General features: G+C 42.7%; 1 protein-coding gene across 2 annotated transcripts in view; it reads right to left on the reverse strand.

Moving 5' to 3' along the window:
• Positions 1–473: 473 nt before the first annotated feature.
• The window catches only part of HIBADH (3-hydroxyisobutyrate dehydrogenase), a 166,387-nt gene continuing 139,040 nt past the window's right edge, over positions 474–27,820 (reverse strand). For both annotated transcript variants that reach the window (XM_038739813.1, XM_038739822.1), the window contains exons 5-8: positions 26,443–26,576; positions 22,696–22,772; positions 8,996–9,152; positions 474–1,464 (exon numbers count right to left, since the gene is read on the reverse strand). In XM_038739813.1, coding sequence (XP_038595741.1) covers positions 1,306–1,464; positions 8,996–9,152; positions 22,696–22,772; positions 26,443–26,576 — 527 coding nt within the window. In that variant the 3' untranslated portion in view covers positions 474–1,305. The remainder of the gene's footprint in view (positions 1,465–8,995; positions 9,153–22,695; positions 22,773–26,442; positions 26,577–27,820) is intronic.

The following is a 27,820-nucleotide window of genomic DNA, read 5'->3' on the forward strand; positions in this document are numbered from 1 at the left end:
TGGGTGGCCTGTAAAAGTTAGTGTACCTTCAAAAAATGTCTTTACTAAAGTTACTCAGAGTCCCCTCTTGTCCCTTCACTGTGGACAGGGAATATATGTTTATTGCTATATTCTCCCAACTGCTTAGTACAGTGCTCTGCACACAGTAAGCGCTCAACAAATTTGACTGACGTATTCCAGGGGTGTCCCCAATTTCTGGAATACCTATCGGGAATCGTTAAGTCTGCTCTGAAGCCACGGTAGGCTGGCTCTATGGGGGCCCCTCGAACCTCAACTTTCAGAGTCCCCGCATTGCTCATGGACACTACTGAGTTCAATCAGTTACCCGATAAGGAGTTGAGGTGATCTATTGTGGCATCATATTAGCATCACCCTGATCTTCGCATCCCACTGCCTCCAGTACACTTGGTTCACTGGTTCCTGACCGTCGGCTTAGTCTGCGTTTAGGAATATTTTAAGAAAGACAACAACAGTTTCATGGCAGGTATAACCAGCATTGAAATTTATTTGAATTCAAAATACGGCTCATTTATTTTGATTTACAATTAGAGAATAATAATCTAAAGCAAATATACATTGTCGGCTCTGTGGCAGGTCCTGAATTATTCTTCTAAAGTCCAAAAGTATGGGAGTGGAAGAAAAATATACAAATGAATACTGCAGAATAGAGGCCCAAACTGGAAAACACGTAGCCACAGCTTCTCATTTACATTTCTTAACCTCTTGAACATAAATCAGAATCTTAATAACATGGAAAAAACCCACCACTTGTTAGCAAGTCAAAAGCCCATCGGCGGGCAGGGGAGGAAGATGCTTATTTTGCTTCTTCGCAGTAACTTATTCAACCCTTACTCATCTTAAGACACACTCACCCTGATTAAAATAATTGGTAGCTGGTTTATTTGCAACATGGGGTGACCATGCTACCTTAAACGTTCAGAGATTATGCTCTCAGATAGTAAGAGTATTAATCAAGGGAATACTTAATTTCTAATAAAGAAAAAAGGGGGGTTAATTTAGGCTGTTGGTTTGGCGAGACTTCGGCGGTGGTCCTTCAAAATGAAAGGCATTTCGTATAACACATATTAGCCAAAATAAACTAAGGGAAACAAACTGCTTTGGAAAAAAAAAAAAAGGATGAAAATCCTGGAGTTCACTGTGACCTAGACAATCAAAAGCAGACCGGTCTGTGAGAGATAAGGACTCGTGACCTTTCATTAAACCCATTTTCTGGTGGAGGATTCCGCAAGGACTCTCCAAAATAGTGTTTGGTTTCCAACGGTGTCTGCTGCCAAAAAAGCCAGCTCACAAGCTCTCCTCTTCACGTAGAAACTGGAACACAGCAGAGAAGTCTTTCTGGGAATAGCCCTTTGCACACATCAATCTGTAGATCTGATGCGCCAGGGAGCCCAAAGGGACTGGGCTCTTAGTGTTGGTTGCTGAATCCTGTGCCAATCCTAGATCCTGAAATCAAGGGAGGGAGGGAGAAACAGAACAGGCAATTAAAACTGACCCGAGGACCCCCACACCAATAAGCTTAGGTGTTAAGGAGGGAAACACAAATCCCCAAAAACTAAACCAGTCACAGTAGCTCCGGAACTTTGGGTTAGTTTATTTTTGTTCCACATTGTTGCAAAAATGTAAAAAAAAAAAAAAAAAAAAATCAGCATTTTATTCTGGCTTCTCCTTCCTCGCTCCTTGTTTTTCCCCAAAGAAGAGAAACAGAAGTGTGATGATGTTTCAGATGGTCAACCGCAAAACCACTGTATTAAAATTGTAGCAGTCTCTGGAAAAACAACTTGGCAAAGTATTTTTCAATACTGCTAGGAACTCTGCACCTATTTCTGCCACAGTTCTGGATTCACTGAGCATCTCTACTCAGATAGTCTCTCTAGAGGCTTTGAAAGCATTCTTTCCATCCCGAAAAACAGCTGTCCTCGAATCTTCTCCTTAAAAGACATGGGGGGAGGGAGGGAGAAGAGGCTTTTCAAGCTGAAACTGAACTCCATGAGTCCACCCGACTTAAAATGTGACTTGACACTTGCTTCCAAAAAAATGGATCGTCAAATCTCACTTGTGGAAAATGAAGGATAATTAATAGTAAAGGTAATTTAAACCTTTAGATAAGCTTAGCCTTCACTAAAGTTTGACTATTAACCTTCTTTCCAAGAGAGGCAAAAAATCCCACAACTAACCAAAAAGCCAAAAAGAACAAAATGACTTATTTGGTATTTCATCTACTCTTTTTCACTCTGACATGTTAACAGGACAGTGCAAGCAGAAAGGGTAAGGCAGCAATCAATTAATCAATGGTATTTTTTTGAAGGCCTGTAAGCAAGGTACTGTATAAAGCATTTAGAAAAAGTACAATAGAATTAGCAGACAGACTGGGGAGTTTACCATCTGGCAGGGGAGCTAGACACTAAAATAAATTAAAGGTAGTAGTAGAGTAATAATGGTATTTAAGCTCATCCCTCTAGACTGTAGGCTCATGGTGGGCAGGGGAAGTTTTTACCAACCCTATTGTATTGTGCTCTCCCAAGCACTTAGTATAGTGCTCTGCACAGAGGAAATGCTCAGTAAATGCCACCGAGTGAGGATTAAATGCTTATGTTGGGCAGAGTACTGTAATAAGGGCAGGGAAAAAATACACAGGAGAAAATTAAAAATGGTCCCTGGTCCTCAAGGGTCTCACAATCTAGGAATTAGGGAGAGGGAATGAGAGACAGATATTTAAGGAAGGAGAAGATGACAAACATGCCAAAAAAATGTAAAAGGCAAGGGCAATGATACATACGGGGGTGGGGGGCACAATGGCTGGAGGAAAGGGAGAATGGAATGTAATATCAAGCAAAATAGATAGTCCAGCTCTTCATTCATTCATTCAATTGTATTTATTGAGCACTGACTGTGAGCTGAACACTGTACTAATTACTCTGGAGAGTACAAAATAATAGTATACGCATTCCCTTGCACTGTCAAGAAGACACAGTCACAGGAAATTAATGTATTCCATATGTAAGTCTCTTTCCCAATCAGTAACAAATTTTACCCTAAAACTGCTGTCATTTAATAATTGAATAATGCAGTAGAACGGATGTTTTCCAAGTTTACTACCAACAGAGGAGGCTCTGATGCGAACTCTCAACCCTCTTCTTTCACTCTTCCTTGCCTCTATGAGAACTCCACATTACAAATTATTTATAGACACTTTATATGACTGTCTCCTCCTGAACATCATAAGATCCTGGGGATCAGAGATTGAGTCTTTGGTGTGGTACTTTCCCAAGTGCTTAGTACAAGTATACTGAACTCAGTAGTTGCTCAATAAATACTATTGCTACTAATACTACCGCTGCTAATTGTGGTATTTGTTAAGTGCTTACTATGTGTCAGGCACTTGTACTAAGCCCAGGGGTAGACACAAGATAATAGGGTTGGACATGGTCCCTGTCCCATATAGGGCTCATAATCTTAACCCCCATTTTACAGCAGCAGCAGCATGGCCCAATGGTTAGCGCATGGGCCTGGGAATCAGAAGGATCTGGGTTCTAATCCCAGTTCTGCCACTTGTCTGCTGTGTGACGCTGAGCAAGTCACTTAACTTCTCTGTGCCTCAGTTCCCTCATCTGTAAAATGGGGATGGAGACTGAGAGCCCCATGCGGGACAGGAACTGTGTCCAACCTGTAGCGTGTATCTACCCCAGTGCTTAGAACAGTGCTTGACACATAGTAAGCGCTTAACAAATACCATTATTATTATCATTGTTAATCTGAAAAAGTGAAAATGAACCAAAAAGTGTTAAGGCAAAGTGGATTAGATTTTTTTCTGATGCTTTAATAAGCATATATGGAAACTTTGAATGAAACTACAATTTCTCTATTTGTTAGCATTTTAATCCATCACTACTGATGTACATTTAATCATTCCTTGCCCAGTTAGCCCACCAATGAGGGCATCTTTGGTGGGCACCTATGTGATTGCTCGTATATCGAAAAGGTGCCAGGCAAACAATGAATTGCCCATTTTGCAATTCTTGACACATCACCCAAGGGGCTGTAATACAAATATCCCCTCACCCAAAACGCAATGGAAATCAATGTATTAGCAACAAATCTAAAAGGGAGGTGATGCTGAACTGGAAGCAGGTTTTCCTGAAAATTGCATTTACATCTCTTCTAAGGTGATTATACTAACTGGGATACGGCATATTTGGAAAACCACTAAGCTTTAGACATTAGGGTGCCAATCTGAAATACAAGCATCAAAGCTCTCTGCCTGAAGAGATAACATCTAGCAGTCTTGGCTCAGGAAAAGGTCATCTGACCAGAAGCAGGTTAGTCAATTGCCTGGGGAGGAAAATCCTTGGCTCCCTCTAGACTGTAAGCTTGATGTGGGCAGGGAAAATGTCTGCCAACCCAACTGCTTAGTACCTAGCAAGTGCTTAATAAATACTATTGACTAATTCATTCACATATTATTTTCCCTTCCAAACCCTGTCCTCTCCCAAACTTTCCTGTCACTGTAGACTGCACAACCATCCTTCCCGTTTTACAAGCCTGTAACCTTGGCGTCATCCTTGATTCCACTCTCTCATTCACCCAGCATATCCAATCTGTGTCTAAATCCTGCCGGTTTCGCCTTCACAACATTGCCAAGATCCGCCCTTTCCTCTCCATCCAAACTGCTACCACATTAGTACAATCACTCATCCTATCCACTGCATCAGCCTCCTTTCTGACCTCTCAACCTCCTTTCTCTCCCCACTCCATTCATTCATTCAATCATATTTATTGAGCGCTTACTGTGTGCAGAGCACTGTACTAAGCACTTGGGAAGTACAAGTTGGCAACGTATAGAGACGGTCCCTACCCAACAGTGGGCTCACAGTCTAGAAGGGGGAGACAGAGAACAAAACAAAACATATTAACAAAATAAAATAGAATAAATATGTACAAATAAAATAGAGTAATAAATATGTACAAACATATATACATATATACAGGTGCTGTGGGGAGGGGAAGGAGGTAAGGCGGGGGGGATGGGGAGGGGGAGGAGGGGGAGAGGAAGGAGGGGGCTCAGTCTGGGAAGGCCTCCTGGAGGAAGTGAGCTCTCAGTAGGGCTTTGAAGGGAGGAAGAGAGCTAGCTTGGCGGATGTGCAGAGGGAGGGCATTCCAGGCCCGGGGGATGACGTGGGCCGGGGGTCGATGGTGGGACAGGCGAGAATGAGGCACGGTGAGGAGATTAGCGGCAGAGGAGCGGAGGGTGCGGGCTGGGCTGTAGAAGGAGAGAAGGGAGGTGAGGTAGGAGGGGGCGAGGTGATGGACAGCCTTGAAGCTGAGGGTGAGGAGTTTCTGCCTGATGCGTAGGTTGATTGGTAGCCACTGTAGATTTTTGAGGAGGGGAGTAACATGCCCAAAGCGTTTCTGCACAAAGACGATCTGGGCAGCGGCATGAAGTATGGATTGAAGTGGGGAGAGACAGGAGGATGGGAGATCGGAGAGGAGGCTGATGCAGTCATCCAGACGGGATAGGATGAGAGCTTGAACGAGCAGGGTAGTGGTTTGGATGGAGAGGAAAGGGCGGATCTTGGCAATGTTGCGGAGCTGAGACCGGCAGGTTTTGGTGACGGATTGGATGTGAGGGGTGAACGAGAGAGCGAAGTCGAGGATGACACCAAGGTTGTGGGCCTGTGAGACGAGAAGGATGGTAGTGCCGTCAACAGTGATGGAAAAGCCAGGGAGAGGGCAGGGTTTGGGAGGGAAGACAAGGAGTTCAGCCTTGGACATGCTGAGTTTTAGGTGGCGGGCTGACATCCAGATGGAGATGTCCTGAAGGCAGGAGGAGATGCGAGCCTGGAGAGAGGGAGGGAGAGAGAGCAGGGGCAGAGATGTAGATTTGGGTGTCATCAGCGTAGAGATGATAGTTGAAGCTGTGGGAGTGAATGAGTTCACCAAGGGAGTGAGTGTAGATCGAGAACAGAAGGGGACCAAGCACTGAACCCTGGGGAACCCCTACAGTAAGGGGATGGGAGGGGGAGGAGAAGCCTGCAAAAGAGACTGAGAATGAACGACCGGAGAGATAAGAGGAGAACCAGGAGAGGACAGAGTCTGTGAAGTTAAGATTGGATAGCGTGTTGAGGAGAAGGAGGTGGTCCACAGTGTCGAAGGCAGCTGAGAGGTCGAGGAGGATTAGGATAGAGTAAGAGCCGTTGAATTTGGCAAGCAGGAGGTCATTGGTGACCTTTGAGAGGGCAGTTTCCGTGGAACGTAGGGGACAGAAGCCAGATTGGAGGAGGTCGAGGAGAGAGTTGGCATTGAGGAATTCGAGGCAGCGCATGTAGACGACTCGTTCAATGAGTTTGGAAAGGAATGGTAGGAGGGAGATAGGGCGATAACTAGAAGGTGAGGTGGGGTAAAGAGAGGGGTTTTTTTTTTAGGATGGGAGAGATGTGGGCATGTTTGAAGGCAGAGGGGAAGGAACCAGTGGAGAGTGAGCGGTTGAAGATGGAAGTTAAGGAGGGGAGAAGGGACGGAGCGAGAGATTTCATAAGATGAGAGGGAATGGGGTCAGAAGCACAGGTGGCTGGAGTAGCACTTGAGAGGAGGGAGGAGAGCTTCTCTGGGGATACTGCTGGGAAGGATGGGAGAGTAGCGGAGAGCGTTGAGAGCCGGGGGGATGGAGAAGCGGGGGGAGTGACTTTAGAGAGCTCAGACCTGATGGATTTAATTTTATCAATGAAGTAGAAGGCCAGATCGTTGGGGGTGAGGGAAGGAGGAGGGGGAGGAACCGGGGACTCCAGTCCATACTTCACTCCACCGCACAGATTTTGGCACATTGTAAGCACTTGACAAGGACCATAATTATTATTATTACTTAAAAGTTTTAAAGGAAAGCACCCCACTCCATGCTCACATTTTGTTTTATTGTAGCTGAGTTATGTAAAGTGCCTCGACAACACTACATAAAGTTGGGCACCTGGTGCTATACTGATTCTGACTTTAAGGCTGTTTGTTCAGGTATAGGTAGTTGCCGTCTCGAAAACCCTTATGTTATCAAAAAGGTACACTGTCAGTTGTGGTTTTAATGACATATAAGGGGTGAATGGGAGGATGCTTCAAAAACGGTGGAAATAATATATGGCTTCTTCCACACCGGATGAAATTCCAAAAGGTTATAGAAAACCCAAAAAACAATCTGCATTCTTTGAACACTTTATTCTGTAGTCATTAGCAGTGCAGTGGAAACCAATTTGCAACAAGTTAAAGTTTAATTTCAGGTAAACTGCGATAAGTGTTGAAATTAGTCCCTTGTGTCATGCTAATGAAAATGCTGCCCCACAATCCTGTGATTTGGCTTGAAACAAGGTAGGAGACATAGCGTGGTTCAGTGGAAAGAGCTCGGGCTTTGGAGTCAGAGGTCATGGGTTCAAATACCAGCTCTGCCAGTTGTCAGCTGTGTGACTTTGGGCAAGTCACTTCACTTCTCTGTGCCTCAGTTACCTCATCTGTAAAATGGGGATTAAGACTGTGAGACCCCTGTGGGACAACCTGATCACCATGTAACCTCCCCAGTGCTTAGAACAGTGCTTTGCACATAGTAAGCAATTAACAAATGTCATTCTTCTTCTTCTTCTTCTTCTTCTTCTTCTTCTTATTATTTCTACAGAAACGTTCAGGGCATGTCACTCCCCTCCTCAAAAATCTCCAGTGGTTGCCTATCATCATCATCATCATCATCATCATCATCAACATCAATCGTATTTATTGAGTGCTTACTATGTGCAGAGCACTGTACTAAGCGCTTGGGAAGTACAAATTGGCAACATACAGAGACAGTCCCTACCCAACAGTGGGCTCACAGTCTACAAGGGGGAGACAGAGAACAAAACCAAACATACTAACAAAATAAAATAGAATAGATATGCACCAGTAAAATAAATAAATAAATAAATAAATAGAGTAATAAATATGTACAAACATATATACAGATGCTGTGGGGAAGGGAAGGAGGTAAGAAAGGGGGATGGAGAGGGGGATGAGGGGAAGAGGAAGGAAGGGGCTCAGTCTGGGAAGGCCTCCTGGAGGAGGTGAGCTCTCAATAGGGCCTTGAAGGGAGGAAGAGAGCTAGCTTGGCGGATGGGCAGAGGGAGGGCAAACCTCCACCTCCATATCAAACAAAAGCTCCTCATTATTGACTTTAAAGCTGTCCATCACCTTGCCTCTACCACCTCACCTCCCTTCTCTGCTTCTACATCCCAGCCCGCACACTCCGCTCCTCTGGCGTTAACCTTCTCACTGTGCCTCGATCTCGCCTCCGACCCCTGGCCCACATCCCACCTCTGGCCTGGAATGCCCTCCCTCCTCAAATCCGCCAATCACTCTTCCCCCCTTCTAAGCCCTACTGAAGGCACACCTCCTCCAAGTGGCCTTCCCAAACTAAGCCCCCCTTTCCTTAGCTCCCCCTCCCTTCCACATCACCTCGATTCATTCCCTTTGCTCTTCCCACCCCTAGCCCCACAGCATTTATGTATATATTTATAATTCTATTTATTTATATTGATGCCTGTTTACTTGTTTCGATGTAAGCCCACTGTAGGCAGGAATTGTGTCTCTATACTGCTGTATTGTACTTTCAAGCGCTTCGTACAGTACTCTGCACACAGTAAGCGCTCAACAAATATCACTGAATGAATGAATGGAGTATTAAAAAATATTCTGACGTAAGAAAAAAATGGTGTTCATCAACAAATCTTTGTGCTAGATGATCACAGCATTAGGATAATGTAAAAAGCACACCATCACACCTTAATACATTCAATCTTTCCCACTCTGCCAGCAGATATCATCATCATCATCATCAATCGTATTTATTGAGCGCTTACTATGTGCAGAGCACTGTACTAAGCGCTTGGGAAGTACAAATTGGCAACAGAGACAGTGCCTACCCAACAGTGGGCTCACATCCTCCCCACACACTGCACATTTACAGTACCTTAGCCATTAGCGTAGATCCAAAGCCGCCCTGGTAATTATTACCAGAGGGTACACCTTCCATCACCCCTGGGACGGGATTGTACGTGTCGCTTGACCAACAACGACCTGAGCTCATATTTAGGATTTTGGCCAACAGCTTTGGGTCGAGCCCTAACCTGTGAAAGGTCAAGGAAAAGCAGGGTTAATGACAAAAAGCGCAAGGAATGGGTGACTTGTTTTATATCACAGAGACATTCCGTTATTTCTGTCCATTTAAGATAGGATCTGAAAAATGGTAGTGCATTGATATTGCAGGAGAGGCACCCTCTGCAAATTAAGAGGCCAGTAATAAAATTTCTGAGCCAGTGCCTTCGACATTAAGTTAAGACTGTTCCTTTAGTTTGTTCTTAAAGAAAAAAATACACATGATATTCGAGGGTTATATTTGCTTTGCATAAGCCCTGGGCTTCATATAATTGATTACATACATTACTACATGCCTGCACCTTTTAAGAATCTTAAACCAAAATGTTCTCTCCACCCGTGTGATGATTAAATTTTGTATGCAACTGAAATAGTGGCAAGTAAATAATGCAACATGGGAGCATTTAAGTAAGTGCATTTATATGCATACTCAGTCTTTTAGATCTTACACAAATAAATGTTAGAGATAGACAGGATGCCGAACTCAAAAGACTATACCTGTACGGAAATATACTTCCAGTCACGTCTCCGTCTATCGAAGAGTTAAAAAACAATACAGTTTGTAATCTTGTTTTGGAAGCTAGTCTGCCTTGGAGTTGTGACATATGCTCCCTATCTATTCAGAAACATGCATTATAGTCCGGGGTCAACTGCTGATAAGGTTACTGATCCTGATAAAACAAGGCTTGTCTGAGAAGAAACATCATTTGTTCCACCACCAGGCTTTGTTGGCATAAGCACTGTTCAATATAGGCTTGAAATAAAATGGCATCTTTGGTGGGTCTTTTCACCCAGTTGTGAAGCACGTTTTTGCTCAGCATCGCTTAATCAAATATTCATTTATCCCAGATTTACCACGTTCATTATTAAAAAAGACTATTCTTTTTAGTTCACTATTACTTAACAGGAGTCTTCTAAACTTGGTGGGTGACACTAAATATTGCAACAGAGAATAGAATTTGGACATGAAATAGGATCTTGGACCCCAGTGGTATGTTTTGAATGTGTGCCGGTGAAAAAAACAGATTCAGATTAATTTAATAATCCATCAGCATGTATTTATCTGGCTCTTTCAATGAATGCAACTCTAGTAAATCAATCAATCGTATTTATTGAGCGCTTACTGTGTGCAGAGCACTGTACTGAGAGCTTGGGAAGTACAAGTTGGCAACATATAGAGACAGTCCCTACCCAACAGTGCGCTGTCGAAATCTGAATGGTCTAACGATCAGAAAACAAATCACAACATTTACCAAATCGACACATAGTTTCTGTTCCACTATAGCGTTTCAGAAAGAGTTTCAACATTCAAATCCCATGAAGGTGCTTTTCCACACGTCATCACAGAGCAGAGAAAGTCTGCATTGGGTGTTTACGTGTGGTCTGGACTGAATGTTTTTTCCTTTAATAATATTAGGTGACAGTACTCTTTTGGCAATGTTTTATTTCTGAAAACATACAAGTCATCTACTGAACAACTGCAAAAAGCAGAAAAAACCAATAACCAATTAATGTTAAATGTATGCAAATGAATACATATAAATGAGTAACTTCCAATGGTTGCCCATCCACTTCCGCATCAGACAGAAACTCCTTAAGGGATTCAGTCAGCTCTTCCCCTTCTTCCTTACCTTGCTCATCTCCTACAGTCCAGCCCGCAAACTCCACTCCTCTCATGCCAGCCTACTTACTGTACCACGATCTTGTCTATCTCGCCACCGACCGCTTCTCCACGTCCTCCCTCTCCCTTCATATCTGACAAACCACACCACACTCCCCACGTTCAGTCATGCTAAAATCATATCTCCTCCAAGAGGTTTCTCCGACTAACGTCCCCTAATGATGCTCCCTTCGATGTAACCAACGCTCTTGGATTTATGCCCTTTAAACACTTGAAAATCACTCCACCTTCAGTCCCGCTGCACTTGGTGGCAATTACTGAGCGCTTACTGTGTGCAGAGCACTGTATTAAGTGATTGGGAGAGTAGAGTAAAATGGAGTTGGTAGAGTTCCCCGCCCATAATGAGTTTACAGTCTAGAGGGGGAGACAGATATGAATATAAATATGAAGATCCAAGAGCCTTTATGTACCTACCCTTACACCCTGCCATTTCCCTATTGGTAATTTATTTCAATGTCTATCTCCTCCTTTATACTGTAAGCTCCTTGCGGGCAGGGATCATGCCTGCCAACTCCACTGTATTGTACTCTCCCAATCGCTGCAAACGGTAAGTACTGAACAAATACCAGTGACTGATGTGCAATCCAATCAGTGTCCTAAAAGCAGTACTCAGAAGGTCTCAAGGAGGAATACTAAGAGATTTGAAAAATAACCTTCTCACTAAAAATACATTTGCAGAACTTCCTGGTTCGCAAATATGAAAAATACTCAAGACATCGTTTTCAGCAGCACACTACTTCTCTGTAATGGTGGACGTCAATGTTCACTAGCCCCTGAATATTGGAGAGGCTACCAATAAAGCAAGAAGGGGCTACGGAAAAACAGGGGAACAAAATCGGAGGATGGGTTCAGAGAGGGTAAAGTGTACAATACACCAAGTATGTAGCACCCAACAGTGGATTAATATTCTGATGTCTTTTGAGCAAAAATACATTCAAAATATAATCATCAATATATGCATATGATGAACACAGGTGACTACTGCCCGGAAACATTCGGAAGAAAAATAATTAAAAGGAAACTGGGGTGGCAATTCACATCTCCAGTTTTCAAACTTCAGAGCTCTTCTCCACCAGGCTGAGTCCCTTCAAGAAACCGCTTGTACTTTTTTCTTTCTCTCCTGTTTTTGCCTAACAGCAAGTGTATCATTTAAAAGAGCAAGTTAGAAGTCTTTTGCATTTCATCTTTTTGAGGATTCTGCTACTGGCACATCTATAACTGACAGTTAAAATTAGACGTGATATTAAAATCAGTTACTGAAGTCCTCTGTCTTCCACAATGCCCGAGGCTTGTAATGGTCTGAAACCAGCTAGAATATACAGTAATTGTCATTCAGTGCGAGTCTATCCCAGAGAGTCATGCTTCACTGGAGAAGACTGAGCTTCCATTTGAAATCAACAAATTAATCCAAGACAGGTATCTGAAAGGGCAAGTTTAATAGGAAGCAGCTACTGGGCTCTCAACCATGATAAAATGTTATTGCTGTTTCCCTGTAAATTGGCTGGGAACATATGATCCTTTCTGCATAAGAGCTCCATTGCTGTTCAAGAGATATACTGCTCAAGCTATCAAAATGATGACAGTCTGTCAGTCCCCATAATAACTTGCCACTGGACGTGGTTAGAGTGGGCGCGCGTGCGTGCATGTGTCTCCTACAATTGCTGAAATGTTCCCTGATATAAACAGAGAATGAATCCCGTGCCCCGACCGCATTTATAATGCAACACAAATAAACGCCACTGTGTCAGATCTACTCGCCTTTGAAAATAAGAATCTTATATGAACTGCATGGGGAAGGAAGAACTGGCGATGCACGAATTGCAATAAAATAAAAAATAATTTGAACGTTTGCCCTGAACTCAAAGCAGACCCTTAAGGGCTACAAAAGTTTGGTTAACTTTTGAGTGTTCTTTCTTTCTTCCTTTAATGGCATTTATTAAGCGCTTACTATGTGCAAAGCACTGTTCTAAGCGCTGGGGAGGGTACAAGGTGATCAGGTTGTCCCACGGGGGGCTCACAGTCTTCATCCCCATTTTAAAGATGAGGGAACTGAGGCCTAGAGAAGTGAAGTGACTTGCCCAAAGTCACACAGCTGACAGTTGGCGGAGCCGGGATTTGAACCCATGACCTCTGTCTCCAAAGCCTGGGCTCTTTTCCACTGGGCCACGCTGCTTCTCTGTAAACTTTGACTTTTGAAGTGTTGAATTTTAAAGTGAATTTTAAAGTGTTGAATTTTAAATTTTAAAGTTTTGAATTTTAAAGTGTTGACTTGAAAATGTTTCCAACACGCCTGCATTCTGGGCTTAGGCAAGAGCCCAGAATGGAAGGTACTACGAGCCAGGATCAAAGCAGTGCTGTGGTGTACCACACCTAGGGAGGCAGCGTGAAATCCCGAAACTCTCTGGAGAAAAGCACCTGCTTCTCGAGCAAAAGCAAGGATAAGATAAATAGACCGTGTTTTGTGATCACTTAATATGCTGAAAAATCCTACTGCGGCTAGACTGTTGTATCAGGCTCATTGTTGGTCTCTGACTGCAGCCTCCACTCCCTCCAAACTCTAACATGTGCTCCTATATGGCCAATTTTCTTGAAGTGCCCCTTGACTAACATCTGCCCTCTTTTCAAAGCCCTCCAATGGCTTCCTGGTTTCCTCTGCATCAAGCAGAAACTTCTCACAGTTGTCTTCGAGGCTCTCTACAAATTACGCCCTACTATATCTATCTGGCCTCTCAGGGTAATACCTGGAGAGTTTCCAGTATTCTAAAGCGCTTAGTACAGCGCTCTGCACAGAATAAGCGCTCAATAAATACTATTGATGATGATGATGATGATGATAGCCATTCCATTCCCAGCTTGGGCAGCGATTAACGAGAGGAAGGCAACCTGTTACAAGTCAAAACTCACCTATGCTGGGCAGCTGCCGCAAGGGAGGGAGTCGAGGGCGGAGACTCCGGTTTACTGAGTGGAAGGAGGCAATGGTAAACCACTTCCATATTTTTACCGAGAAAACTCCATGGATATGCCACCAGAACGACTGCAGATGGAGGTGGGACGTTCTGGGAGAGATGTGTCCACGGCATTGCTATGGGTCGGACACGACTTGACGGCATAACGCAAGGTATCTATCTGGTCTCTTCACCTCCCCGTCTAGACTCTAAGCTTGTTGTGGACAGGGAACGTGTCTTCCAACTCTGTTATACTGTGCTCTTCCGAGTGCTTAGTACAGTGCTCTGCACACCGTAAGTTCTCAATAAATACGATTGACTGATACGCCCCGGTTTGCTCTTTTCATTCCTCTCAAGCTGACCCAGCTTTACTTCACTCTCTCCTGCTTCAACTCCATCCGCTGGCTCACGCTATTCCACTGGCCTGGAAATTCCTCACTTCCAAAAATCCAACATACCACAGTTCTCCCTATTTCAAAACCATTATAAAATTCTGCCTTCTTCAACCAGTAGCCCCCGATTAACTCTCAGTATCCCAAGTCACGTCAATCCACCAGTCACCCTAGTACTTACATATTCATTTACACATTCATTTACATATTCATACATATTTACATATTCATTACTTACACATTCATTTACCTTTTCAGTATATATCTATATCTCTAAATATATATATGTACACACACACATATACAGACCTATATAGAGGAAAAAGTGACTATAACACATATATACATACACATATGTGAATATGTGTGTGTATGTGCATGTTGTAATCACTTTTTCTCTCTACATGTCTGTATATGTGTGTGTGTGTACATATATATATATGTGTGTGTGTGTATACATATGCTATAATCACTTTTTCTTGAATGGCATTTGTCAAGCGCTTACTATGTGCCGGGCACTGTACTAAGTGCTGGGGTAGATTCAGGATAATCAGGTTGGACACAGTCCCTGTCCCACATAGGACTCACGGTCTTTATCCCCATTTTCTGGATGAGGCAACTGAGGCACAGAGAAGTTAAGTGACTTGCCTGAGGTCATACAGCAGACAAGTGCTGTCAAGAAGCAGTGTGGCTCAGTGGAAAGAGCCCGGGCTTGGGAGTCAGCGGTCTTGGGTTCTAATCCTGGCTCTGCTACTTGTCAGCTGTGTGACTTTGGGACAACCTGATTACCTTGTACTCCCCCTGCCAGTGCTTAGAGCAGTGCTTGGCATGTAGTAAGCGCTTAACAAATACTATTATTATTATTATCCAGGATTAGAACCCAAATCCTCCAACTTCCAAGCAATCAATCAATTATATTTATTGAGTTCTTCCTATCTGCAGAGGACAATACAACACAACAAGAAGCAGTGTGGCCTAGTGGGGAAAGAGCACGGGGCTGGAAGTCAGACAACCTGGCTTTTAACCCCGGGTCCACCACTTGTCTGCTTTGTGATCATGGTTAAGTCACTTAACTTCTCTGTGCTTCAGTTAACTCATCTGTAAAATGGGGATTATATGATCCCCCCTCCAATTTGGACTGTGAGCCCTAAACACAGGTTGGTCTGTTGTCCAACCTGATGTCCTTGTTTCTATGCCAGCACTTAGAACAATGCTTGACACACCGTAAGCACTTAACAAATACCACAAAAAGAAAACAAAATAGAATCTTACACTCTAGAGGGGGAGACAGATATTTATACCAACAAATAATTTTTGGATAAAATAATAATAATAATGGCACTTATTAAGCGCTTACTAGGTGCCAAGCACTGTTCTAAGAGCTGGGGAGGTTACAAGGTGATCAGGTTGTCCCACGGGGGGCTCACAGTCAATCCCCATTTTACAGATGAGGTAACTGAGGCCCTGAGAAGTTAAGTGACTTGCCCAAAACCACACAGCTGACAACAAGTGCTATGGGGCCAAGGGTGGGGTGAATAATAAATGTGCAAAAGAATACTCATCAATCAATCGTATTCACTGAGTGCTTACTATGTTCTGAGAACCGCATGTAGTTCAGTTCTCGTAGTTTGGTTTGGTTACGCAGGTCTTCAGTGCTTGGGAGAGTACAATATAACAGAATTAGCAGACACATTCGCTGCACTAATGGGTTTACGGCCTTGACTACAGATCCAAATGCACAGATGAAGCAAAAGGAAAAGGGATGTAAGAGAGCTTAATGGGGGAAGGCCTTTTGGAGGAGATGTGACCTTAATACGGCTTTGAAGGTGGGGAGGATGGTGATTTGCCTGTAAACTGGTTATGAGCAGGGAATGAGTCCGGTAATTCTGTTATACTGCACTCTCCCAACCGCTTAGTACAGTGCTCTGCGCAGAAGTGCTCAATAAATATGACTGATTATTGATCGTGGGGGAGGGAGCTCCACACCACAGAGTGAATGTGGGAAAGGGGTTGGCGGTGAGACGGATGAGATCAGTGCGCAGTGAGCAAGTTGGCACTAGAAGAGCAAAGCAGAATAGGAGATGAGGAGGTAAGGTAGGAGGGGGCAAGCTGATTGAATTTTTTAAAGCCAACAATAAGGAGTTTCTGTTAGATGTGAGGTGGGTGCCTCCTTCCCTTCCCCACAGCACCTGTATATATGTATATATGTTTGTACATATTTATTACTCTATTTATTTATTTATTTTACTTGTACATACCTATTCTATTTATTTTATTTTGTTAGTACGCTCGGTTTTGTTCTCTGTCTCCCCCTTTCAGACTGTGAGCCCACTGTTGGGTAGGGACTGTCTCTATATGTTGCCAACTTGTACTTCCCAAGCGCTTAGTACAGTGCTCTGCACACAGTAAGCGCTCAGTAAATACGACTGATTGATTGATTAAACCACTGGAGGTTCTTGAGGACTGGGGGGACGTGGACTGAACTTTTTTTTTTTGGTTAGAAAACAATACAGGCAAAAGAGTTAAGTACGGACAGGAGAGAGGAGAGCTAGGGGGCCGAGAGGTTAGCGAGGAAACAGATGCATTAGTCACGGCATGGAAGGATAAGTGCTTAGATCATTGTAAGCAGTTCGAACGGAGAGGAAAGGCAAATTTTAGTGATGCTGTGAAGACAGAACCAACAGGATCTGGTGACAGACTGAACATGTAGGCTGTATGAGAAAGATGAGTCGAGCACAACACTCAGGTTACGGGCTTGTGAGACAGGGAGGATAGTGGTGTTGTCTACTTTTAGACTGTGAGCCCACTGTTGGGTAGGGACTGTCTCTATATGTTACCAACTTGTACTTCCCAAGCGCTTAGTACAGTGCTCTGCACACAGTAAGTGCTCAATAAATACGATTGATTGTTGGGACAGACGGGGGAAGGACAGGGTTTGGGTGGAAGAAAAGGAATTTGCAAGGGACAAACAGTCCACAGCACAGTCAGGAATTATATTTTATATCGATCATCACGGGCTCAAATGACTTTAAAATTGCATCTGCACATAGCAGAGGATCGCGATGTCAATTAGGACTTGGAATTTTAAGACACGTTAATTCTTTCAGACCAGTAGGAGCCTGTTTAGTGCACTGAATGCACTGCAGCAGTATGTGCACAATATATGCAGCAATGCCCCGAACTATCCTTTAGTGATGGAAGTTTGTGCTCCTCTCAAAGGTTCTAATTTGTCATCTGGGAGTTAAACAGTGGAAGAACTGGGTTCACTGATATTTTCTGATGTAAGCTTATCCTCTCAGAGATGTTCTAAGAAATAAGTAGTTTGAAAAAAATGACTATTTACATGACTATTTTCAGAAATAACTAAGGACCTGACTGGAAAATGGAAATCTCCAATCAAGACCATTTTAAATTATGGTTTTACATTGCTAAATGGCCATAAAGCTCACAGAATGTGCAAGGAGGCAAAAATCAAATCAATCAAAGGTATTTGCTGAGCACTTACTATGGGCACAGCATTATACTAAGCAACTAGGAGAGTACGTTATAGGAGACTGACTGTGAGCCCACTGTTGGGTAGGGGCCGTCTCTATATGTTGCCATCTTGTACTTCCCAAGCGCTTAGTACAGTGCTCTGCACACAGTAAGCGCTCAATAAATACGATTGATTGATTGATTGATTGCGATAGTAATAATAGTATTTGTTAAGCGCTTACTATGTGCCAGGCACTGTACTAAGCGCTGGGGTGGATACAAGCAAATCGAGTCGAGTACTATGGGCACATACTAAGCAACTAGGGGAGTACATTATAGGAGACTGTGACTGTGAGCCCACTGTTGGGTAGGGACTGTCTCTATATGTTGCCAATTTGTACTTCCCAAGCGCTTAGTACAGTGCTCTGCACATAGTAAGCGCTCAATAAATACGATTGATGATGATGATGAGTTGGACACAGCCGCAATCCCCATTTTACAGATGAGGTAACTAAGGCCCAGAGAAGTGAAGTGACTTGCTCAAGATCATACAGCAGACAAGTTAAGCACTTAGCACAGTGCTCTGCGCACAGTAAGCGCTCAGTAAATACGACAATGAAAATGGTGGTGCCCAGGGTAGAACTCATGACCTCTGACTCCCAGGACCGCTACACCATGTTACTTCATTTAGCAGACACGTTCCCTGCCCATAACGAACTTAGTCTAGAGGACTCAATAGAGATTAGAACTGATCAGTTTTTTCTCTGTTTGTCAGCCTTCATTAATCAATATGAAGGAAACAAATGTTACTGAAAACAACTAAACTACAAGTCTGAAATCATCAGGAATAGACAACTTTATTTGTAAATATTGTGGATGCAGCTCTTGAAGATATATACACTTATTTTCTATCCCCACTAAAATAGCCACCAGAGTGAACAGAACATAAAAGCAGCTGAGACAGTCTGATACTGTTTGGTAGGCATTTACTACTTGGGAATTTATGCTCGCTGATGCCAATTTTCTTTTTTCTTTTTCTCCTTGCTAAGCTCTATAAATCGTGGTTGCTATCTATACTCTATTAGAGAACAATTCTGTCATTTTAAAAGACGTCTGTAAACCATGGAGAAAAGACAATAGTAGGGGCATTTATATTTTAGTGCTTCTAAACTACTGCAAACCATTTCAAGAACATAAGATAAAAGATCATACGCTTTGAAAAATGGACTTGTGAATTGTTATCAGGTAGCAACTCATTAATACAATCTAGGGGACAGGCAAGCTGCACATTATTTTTAATAAATCACGTTAAGACCTACCATATGGTATGTTTTGTTTGTGCCACTTGTTTATCTACAATACCTATTCTTTGAGGCTAGTTTCAGTACCTTAATACTCTTAAAATTCTAGATATTGTTTATATCACAATGCATCTGGGCTGATGGTAAATGGAAAACGGTATGTATTTCAACTTCGAACTTTTACTGCAAAACGTCTAATTTTCTAAAGTAGAACGTGAAGTTCTTTAGTCTATTTCTATAATATTTCTATTTAAAGAACTTCACGTTCTACAGATAGTCCATTTTCAACTCAGCCCACCATTGAAATCCCGTTCATGAAATGCTGTATGTTTAAGACGAATGTTCTAGGGAAATCAGGAAGTATCACAAAGAGTAGAGGTTAGAGACAGCAGACGAAAGCTGAATATGGGTTTGTGTTAATTTTTTCATCAAAACTAGGAGAGCACTGAACAAGGCATTTTGAGGGTCAAATCAATTAATCAATCGCTTACTGTGTGCACAGCACTGCAAGCAGAAGTGTTTATTCCTTTAAATACGATCTTTTAGACTGTGAGCCCACTGTTGGGTAGGGACTGTCTCTATATGTTGCCAACTTGTACTTCCCAAGCGCTTAGTACAGTGCTCTGCACACAGTAAGCGCTCAATAAATACGATTGATGATGATGATGATAAAACCTTTAGTGCTCACTTTGCTTCACAAAGACGGCTCAAAAGAGACAGTCCTTTTCACCCCGGGATTTTGGTGTTTGTTTGCTACCTTTTCCAACCTGCTAATGTTTGGAGGTAGTACGATACCAGGTAAAATATGGGTTGGACGGGTGGAGAAGGAATGAGGATTGTGCCAAAGCCACAGTGCGTGAGGGAACAGTCTCTGCCCTATGTAAGGATGTCCAAGACAAGACTAGCAAGAATAGAAATAAACCAAGGACTGAAGTCATCATCATCATCATCATCATCAATCGTATTTATTGAGCGCTTACTATGTGCAGAGCACTGTACTAAGCGCTTGGGAAGTACAAATTGGCAACATATAGAGACAGTCCCTACCCAACAGTGGGCTCACAGTCTAAAAGGGGGAGACAGAGAACAAAACAAAACATACTAACAAAATAAAATAGAATAGATATGTACAAATAAATAAATAAATAAATAGAGTAATAAATATGTACAAACATATATACATATATACAGGGAAGAAGTGTGGGAGAAAAGTCACCCATCTAACAGCTTAACTAAACGCAGCCTTTCAGTCGGGCTCTTCTCGTTCATATAGTAAATCTCATCTTTACCTGCCACCCATTACAATGAAAATGTGACCATCTATGCTATAGTGCTTTCGTTTTGGATGCAATTTTGGCCCTGGAAATTTCCATTTTCTTCTCCACCTTTAATTACCTTATACCTAGACATGAAAATACATGTTATGGAATAGATCTTTTTCAATTATGGCAACTCTTCTCAGCCTAAATCTGACTATGAAGCAGATTTTTCCACCCTGAATTACAACTGGTCTTGACAATGGTTGTATGCAATACTACAAGTTTTTATTACGGCAGATAGGCCTCATCTTACAAGAGTTCAATTTTTAAATGTAAATGGTTCAGGATATTGATAAACCAATTAGCAATGATGCAAAGCAAATTCCTCTTTTATCTCAATTACAACATGACAACTTAATAGGTCAAGATAGTCTAACATCTGAGACAAGGGCAATTCAATAAAACAACAGCATCTTGATATGGTAATTAAGAGGAAATGTGAATCCATTACCCTGTTTTTTAAAAAAATCTCTAGTGCTTTGCTACTTTTATTGCTCATATCAAAAACTGGGATATCCAGCACTGTTGTTGTCCGAGAAATATCTACAATAGCTAGGTTTTGGTGAGTGGCATAAGGTGGTGGATCTAAAGGGATAATGCAAAACATTTCTGAGGAAACAGCCCAACAGGCAATTCTAAAACAAAATATCTTTTTTAAAGTGTAGGAGAGGAGTCCTAAAGTATTACAAAATTTTATATATTAGTCCTCTGGAAAATTCCATGTTGCAAAAAAAAATCATATGGTGATGAAGTTACTTGTTAAAATTAAAATGTTAACACTAAGAACTTAAACATTCAGATGAACACTCTGAGGTAAGGCAAAGAACAAAATTCTGAAATTAGTTTACGCAAAGAAATAGGAAAATACTGTAAATTTTTCTCAACAAAATCTTTTCCTCTTCTCCTTCTCCTTTCTAAGTCACCTATGACTTAGATTTGTACCCTTTAAGCACTGGATACTCATCCCACCCTCAGGCCCACAGTACTTACTATAATTACAATATAAAATTTATTTATTTATATTAATGCCTGTCTCCCTTTCTAAAATGTAAGCTCCTTGTAGGCAAGGAATGTGTCTACCAACTCTGTTGCACTGTACTCTCCTAAGTGCTTAATCGATCCTACATCGGTTCTTTTGATATGTGGTGTTGGAGAAGGCTTTTGCGAATACCTTGGGCTGCCTGAAAGACAGACAAATGGATTTTGGAGCGAATTAAACCAAAGTGGTCTTTGGAAGGCCAAATGACTCGATTAAGATTAGCGTAGTTTGGACACATAATCAGGAGGTCTAATTCTCTGGAGAAAACACTAATGTTGGGAAAGGCCCAGGGAAAACGTGGAAGAGGCAGACCAGCGGGTTCTAACAGGAGAACCATTAGAAAGGTTGCGGATTATGGCAGAGGACAGGACGTTCTGGAGAAAGTATGTCCATGGAGTCACTATAAATCGGAAAGACCCGATGGCACACGATAATAATAAGTGCTTAATACAGTGCTCTGCACACAGTAAGCACTCAATAAATACCACTGATTGATTGATGTGTGACAAACCACCATCATACATGACAAGAGAATATGTATATGGATTTTAGCTCTAGGGCTTCAGCCTAGTTCATCTTGAGCACAAGCAATGCTATCATCAGCAGCCCAGTATCCCATCTCTAACAGTGGCATGAGGATGCTTGAAGACACCATGCAAGAAATCAATCAATCAATCGTATTTATTGAGCACTTATTGTGTGCAGAGCACTGTACTAAGCGCCTGGGAAGTACAAGTTGGCAACATATAGAGACAGTCCCTACCCAACAGTGGGCTCACAGTCTAAAAGGGGGAGAGAGAACAAAACCAAACATACTAACAAAATAAAATAAATAGAATAGATACGTACAAGTAAAATAGAGTAATAAATATGTACAAACATATATACATATATACAGTATATGAGAAATTGGAAGTGCTCACTGACAAACACTACATGGTTCTGTACAGGATTTACATACATAAATCCCAAGGGAATCATGTGAGAGCACAACATACAAAACCCACAGCACTTTAAGCTCGTACTTCCTAGAAATGTACCCTCTGTCACCTGAGTGCATTTACATTATATTGTTAATGTCTCCCACGTTTCACAACAGAAGAACTGGACGTTATTCAAAAATAAGGTAATTTTAGATAAAAAGTGTAATGACATTGTACATACCACTAGAAAAGACCATTCAAGTTCTCAAGGGCCCTAGTGCTGGTTAAATAAATAAGGTCTATTATGTTCTAATATTTGAAAGACTTGCAATGTTTTTCTAGCAGAAACTGATCTGTGTCTCTTGTCAGGATTTTTCAAGCAGAGCCTATAAAAATACCACAAAGAAAAAGCATGCACACACACAATAAAATCCAACAGACCTTATTCCAAGATTCATGGCTTCGGCAGTTCCGATCATCCCAATAGCTAACAGCATGTTATTGCAGATCTTTGCAGCCTGAAAATAAATTAAATATCTGATAAGCTTGCATTCTTCCAATGGCCATTCCCAATTCCACCGGCTTTAAATGGCTTCTTCCAAAAGTAACCCGACAGGGTTTGATTCTCTGTAGGGCTTGAGCTCCTCCCTGTTAATAAATTAGGGGTTTGGGTTGGGGGCATTACTTTTTTTCAAGTTGCTGCGGAGACATTTAATGCCTGACAGTAGGCTGCACTAAGTTTGTCAAATGTAGTATTCCGCCGTGCAGAAACTCCAACAAATTATTTACTAGGACCTCAGAGTGCACCAAGAGTGAGGAGTCTCTGATGTTTCGAAATCATCCAAGATGAAAAAGACATCTTAGGCACGAAGGAAGTGTGATGGGGCGGGGGCCGTGCTGTCAGCTGGGAAATAACTGGGAATGCGTGTGCAATGCTCTGCTCCCGCTCGCATCCATGCAGCACTTTGTTTCAAACCTCTTTTGCCTTAAGTAAAAACTTGGAGGATGGCAAAAATGATCAGTAAATTCAAATCCACAGGGCTTTCTTTGGGGAGGGGCTATGTTTGGAGACCAGAACTGAAATCCCATTCTAGGCCTGAGGATTTCCTGCCACAATGCTCTAAACGACAATGCGTTTAACGCGGCAAATACATTACTACTGCAATGCAGCAAACGGTCCCTCGGCGACCTAAGAGAGAATCCTTAAAGTAACCAGACGTAGAAAAGTAGGCAAGACAATCGCATACTTTGCCGCCTTATCCTCATAAAGTAGCATGTCACACGTTATTCATTTTAGATTACCTTACCTCCTACTGTTTCTAGTTTCAAACACTGACAGGCAACCCCAGTTTTGCCTCCCCTCTGGCTGGCCAGAGGAGCTCCCCAAACCTAAAGCATGGATCAGCTGAAGCGGCATGCCTAGTGGATAGAGCACAGGCCCGGGAGTCGGAAGGTCATGGGTTCTAGTCCCAGCTCTGCCACTTGTCTGCTGCGTGACTTTGGGCAAGTCACTTCACTTCTCTGTGCCTCGGTTCCTCATCTGTAAAATGGGGATTAAGACTGTGAGCCCCACAGGGGACAGGGACTGTGTCCAACCCAATTCGCCCGTATCCACCCCAGCACTCAGTACAGTGCCTGGCACACAGTAAGCGCTCAGCAAGTACCATTATTATCATTATTAATATTATTATTCCCCTCTTTGAAATCTCTTGGGAAAGAGTTGGGGGAGGGAAAGATTCCAGGGGACTTTTTTGTCCCATCTTATGCTGTTGAGTCGTCTCCGACCCGTAGCGATTCTATGGACACATCTCTCCCAGAACGCCCTACCTCTATTTGCAATCGTTCTGGTAGTGTACCTTACCTCCTTCCCTTCCCCACTGCACCTGTATATATGTATATATGTTTGTACGTATTTGTTACTCTATTTATTTATTTTACTTGTACATATCTATTCTATTTATTTTATTTTGTTAGTATGTTTCGTTCTGTTCTCTGTCTCCCCCTTTTAGACTGTGAGCCCACTGTTGGGTAGGGACTGTCTCTATATGTTGCCAACTTGTACTTCCCAAGCGCTTAGTACAGTGCTCTGCACACAGTAAGCACTCAATACAATTGATGATGATGATGATGATAGAGATACCTCAGTCAAAAAACGGAGGTGGTTTACCCGTTGCCTCCTTCCGTGCAGTAAGCTTGAGTAGCCTCCCTCGGGTCTCTCCCAGACTACTGAGCATAAATGGGCAACCTTATTTACGCTCCGTAGCTTGGACAGGTGTTTGTTGTTGGTCACCAAAGTGGCAGCAGATCAAACTTCCCCAGTGGAGAGTTTGGGTGAGCGACCGCTAGAGAAGCAAAAGCAAAGCGATAGAAGGAGAGGGGAGTTAAAGAGAAGGAAGAGGATGTGAAGGTGATTTGTGATCTCGTCCCTCTTGGCTTATCTGAAATCTGGTCACTGATTTCACTGGTCCGGGCTGTCCTTAACTGCCAATTTACCACATGGGGGTTCTCACTCAGAAGACACAAAATCCGTGGTCCTTGAGTGAAGATAAACTGCACTGAAATTTCTACATTTACACCCTGTTTCGGCATTGCAGTACATTTGTTTGATTTTTCAACATGAGGTTTCTTTTGGCCCTAGGTCTGGGAGCCTTCTCTCTGATCTCCCATCCTCGTGTCTCTCTCCACTTCAATCCATACTTCATGCTGCTGCCCAGATTATCTTTGTCCAGAAACGCTCTGGGCATATCACTCCCCTCCTCAAAAATCTCCAGTGGCTACCAATCAATCTGCGCATCAGGCAGAAACTCCTCACCCTGGGCTTCAAGGCTGTCCATCCCCTCGCCCCCTCCTCCCTCACCTCCCTTCTCTCCTTCTACAGCCCAGTCCGCACCCTCCGCTCCTCCACCGCTGATCTCCTCACCGTACCTCGCTCTCGCCTGTCCCGCCATCGACCCCCGGCCCACGTCATCCCCCAGGCCTGGAATGCCCTCCCTCTGCCCCTCCGCCAAGCTAGCTCTCTTCCTCCCTTCAAGGCCCTGCTGAGAGCTCACCTCCTCCAGGAGGCCTTCCCAGACTGAGCCCCTTCCTTCCTCTCCCCCTCGTCCCCCTCTCCATCCCCCCCATCTTACCTCCTTCCCTTCCCCACAGTACCTGTATATATGTATATATGTTTGTACATATTTTTTTTACTCTATTTATTTATTTATTTAATTTGTACATACCTATTCTATTTATTTTATTTTGTTAGTATGTTTGGTTTTGTTCTCTGTCTCCCCCTTTTAGACTGTGAGCCCACTGTTGGGTAGGGACTGTCTCTATATGTTGCCAATTTGTACTTCCCAAACGCTTAGTACAGTGCTCTGCACATAGTAAGCGCTCAATAAATACGATTGATGATGATGATGGTGATGAAGGGGGGGTAAGGAAATGCACTCGAAAGCGGTGAGGTGATAGGGAGCCATTTTAAAATAACTATCACCAAGTGGAGCCCTCAGGGAGGGTAGCCAAGTCCACGCTCTTCCACTGAATGAAAAGACAGAGACCAACTTCACTGACTTATAAGTACCTAAATGTGGCTACATTACCCATCTATAATAGACTGATGATAAAGTCTGGGTATTTGGCTCCTGGACTAAGGTCAGATACCCTATCTCCCATTTATAACATTGTTCCAAACGGAAAAGTCCATGATAATATGGTTACTTGGACAATGACGATTATTATGCTTTGGCCCGGCAGCTTAATTTGCCAGGCCTTCAAATGCGGTGGTTACTTCAATCTAAAATTATTCCACCTAGAGTTCTAGCACACAGTTAAGGGAAAAAAAAAGATGAAAGTAGCCACTGAAAGATAGAGCACTAGCCACCCAAAAGGAGGGAGTTTCAAAGTGGATTTGCAGAGGCCATTGATACGAGGCATTAAGATCGTGGCTAATGGCATCATTTTTCCTTTGTTTTTCTTGAAATATGGAAATATACGCCAGTTTTGTTTGAACCTACCATTAATGGATTCCACTGGAAATAACATGGAAGATTAATTTATCTTTGGATGGATTAGTACACAAACACTTATGAAGAAGGTTGGTGGAGAAAAATGAGCTGGGAGGAAGAGGAGAAGACATGGCACCAAAGGGGAAAGGAAAAGGTGGAAATTTCATACCGCAGAGCCAGCTTCACCATCAAGTATTACCTGGCCAGTTCCAACGGCACCACAGTACACCACATTAGATCCCATGCATCCCAACAATTCCTTGGCAGCAGCAAATTCTTGCTCTGCTCCTCCAACCATGAACGTAAGGTTTCCGGCCCGAGCAGCTCCCACACCTAAAGAAAAATTGGGGGGGAAAAGAAAAAGCTGATTACTAACAGTCCGGAATGGTTTTAAACTAGTTCGCAAAGCACACCGAAAGCCAGATGAGAATATCTGAAGTCTGGACTGTGTTCGGACTGTCAGTCTGCGTTAAGTTAAAATGAAGCATTCCTCTCAAACTGTAAGGCCCCTTGCAGGTAAGGCTCGTGTCTTCCAACTCTCTTGTCTTATACTCTCCCCAGTGCTTATTACAGTGTTTTCGGATTGTCAGTCTGCGTTGTTAAAATGAAGCATTCCTCTCAAACTGTAAGGCCCTTTGCGGGTAAGGCTCGTGTCTTCCAACTCTCTTGTCTTATACTCTCCCCAGTGCTTATTACAGTGTTTCGCACACAATAAGTGCTCAGTAAATACCACTGATAGACTGAAATGGGGCCACGATGAACAGTTATGTCCTTAAGATTCTCCACGACCACACTGCAAGTCAATGACAATGATGGTAACAGTGATGACCGTATTTGTTTCCTGACCTTGTCATCAGCTCAGGGAAAGCAAAATTGCTTTTTGTAGGCCAAAATCATAGCATAGGCTCCCCACTGGACCCTAACCTAGAACAGATCTCAAATATCTACAGGCTCTTTTAGCATACGGCATTCAAACGATCTAGTCAAAACAGAAGACCTCTTCATCTGAATGCAGAGTATAAAACTCAATGTTGAATTTAACCTCTGTGTTCGGAAGTCAATTTTTTGGATGTGCCTATAAAATCAAAATAGAATGAAATTTGCGAATCTGCAGACTGATTCCATTTCTAAGCATTCACCCCACTCCTGTGGAGCATATTCACTACCATCACCCGGAGACAGAGCCACAATATAAACATCTGTATAATACATTTTGGAAGAATTAAAAATATTTCCTTTACAGACCAGGCTGAAAATTTTACCTTTTTTTTCTGTAAAACAAAAAAAAATTATAAAACTCAAGTTAACTGTAAATTTTAACTATCAAGAAGCTATCAGCTCTTGATTATTCAGTACTATTATTCAAACGTGATTATCCTTCCTGTTCTTTTCACTGATCATCAGTACTATGTACGATATATGGGGGGAAAACTAAAATCAAATCTTTACACTTGTGACTTGTTGGGACTTTTAAAAGATTTGATGGAGGAAGGCAAATTAAAAGGTAAAGTGAGTCTTCGGTGTATTTCTGTGGATTTACCTCATCTGTACAATTCTTCTCTGCCTAAAAGAACCGG

The sequence above is a fragment of the Tachyglossus aculeatus genome, chromosome 2 (genome assembly GCF_015852505.1).
Source record: "Tachyglossus aculeatus isolate mTacAcu1 chromosome 2, mTacAcu1.pri, whole genome shotgun sequence".
In the NCBI taxonomy this organism is placed as follows: Eukaryota; Metazoa; Chordata; class Mammalia; order Monotremata; family Tachyglossidae; genus Tachyglossus; species Tachyglossus aculeatus.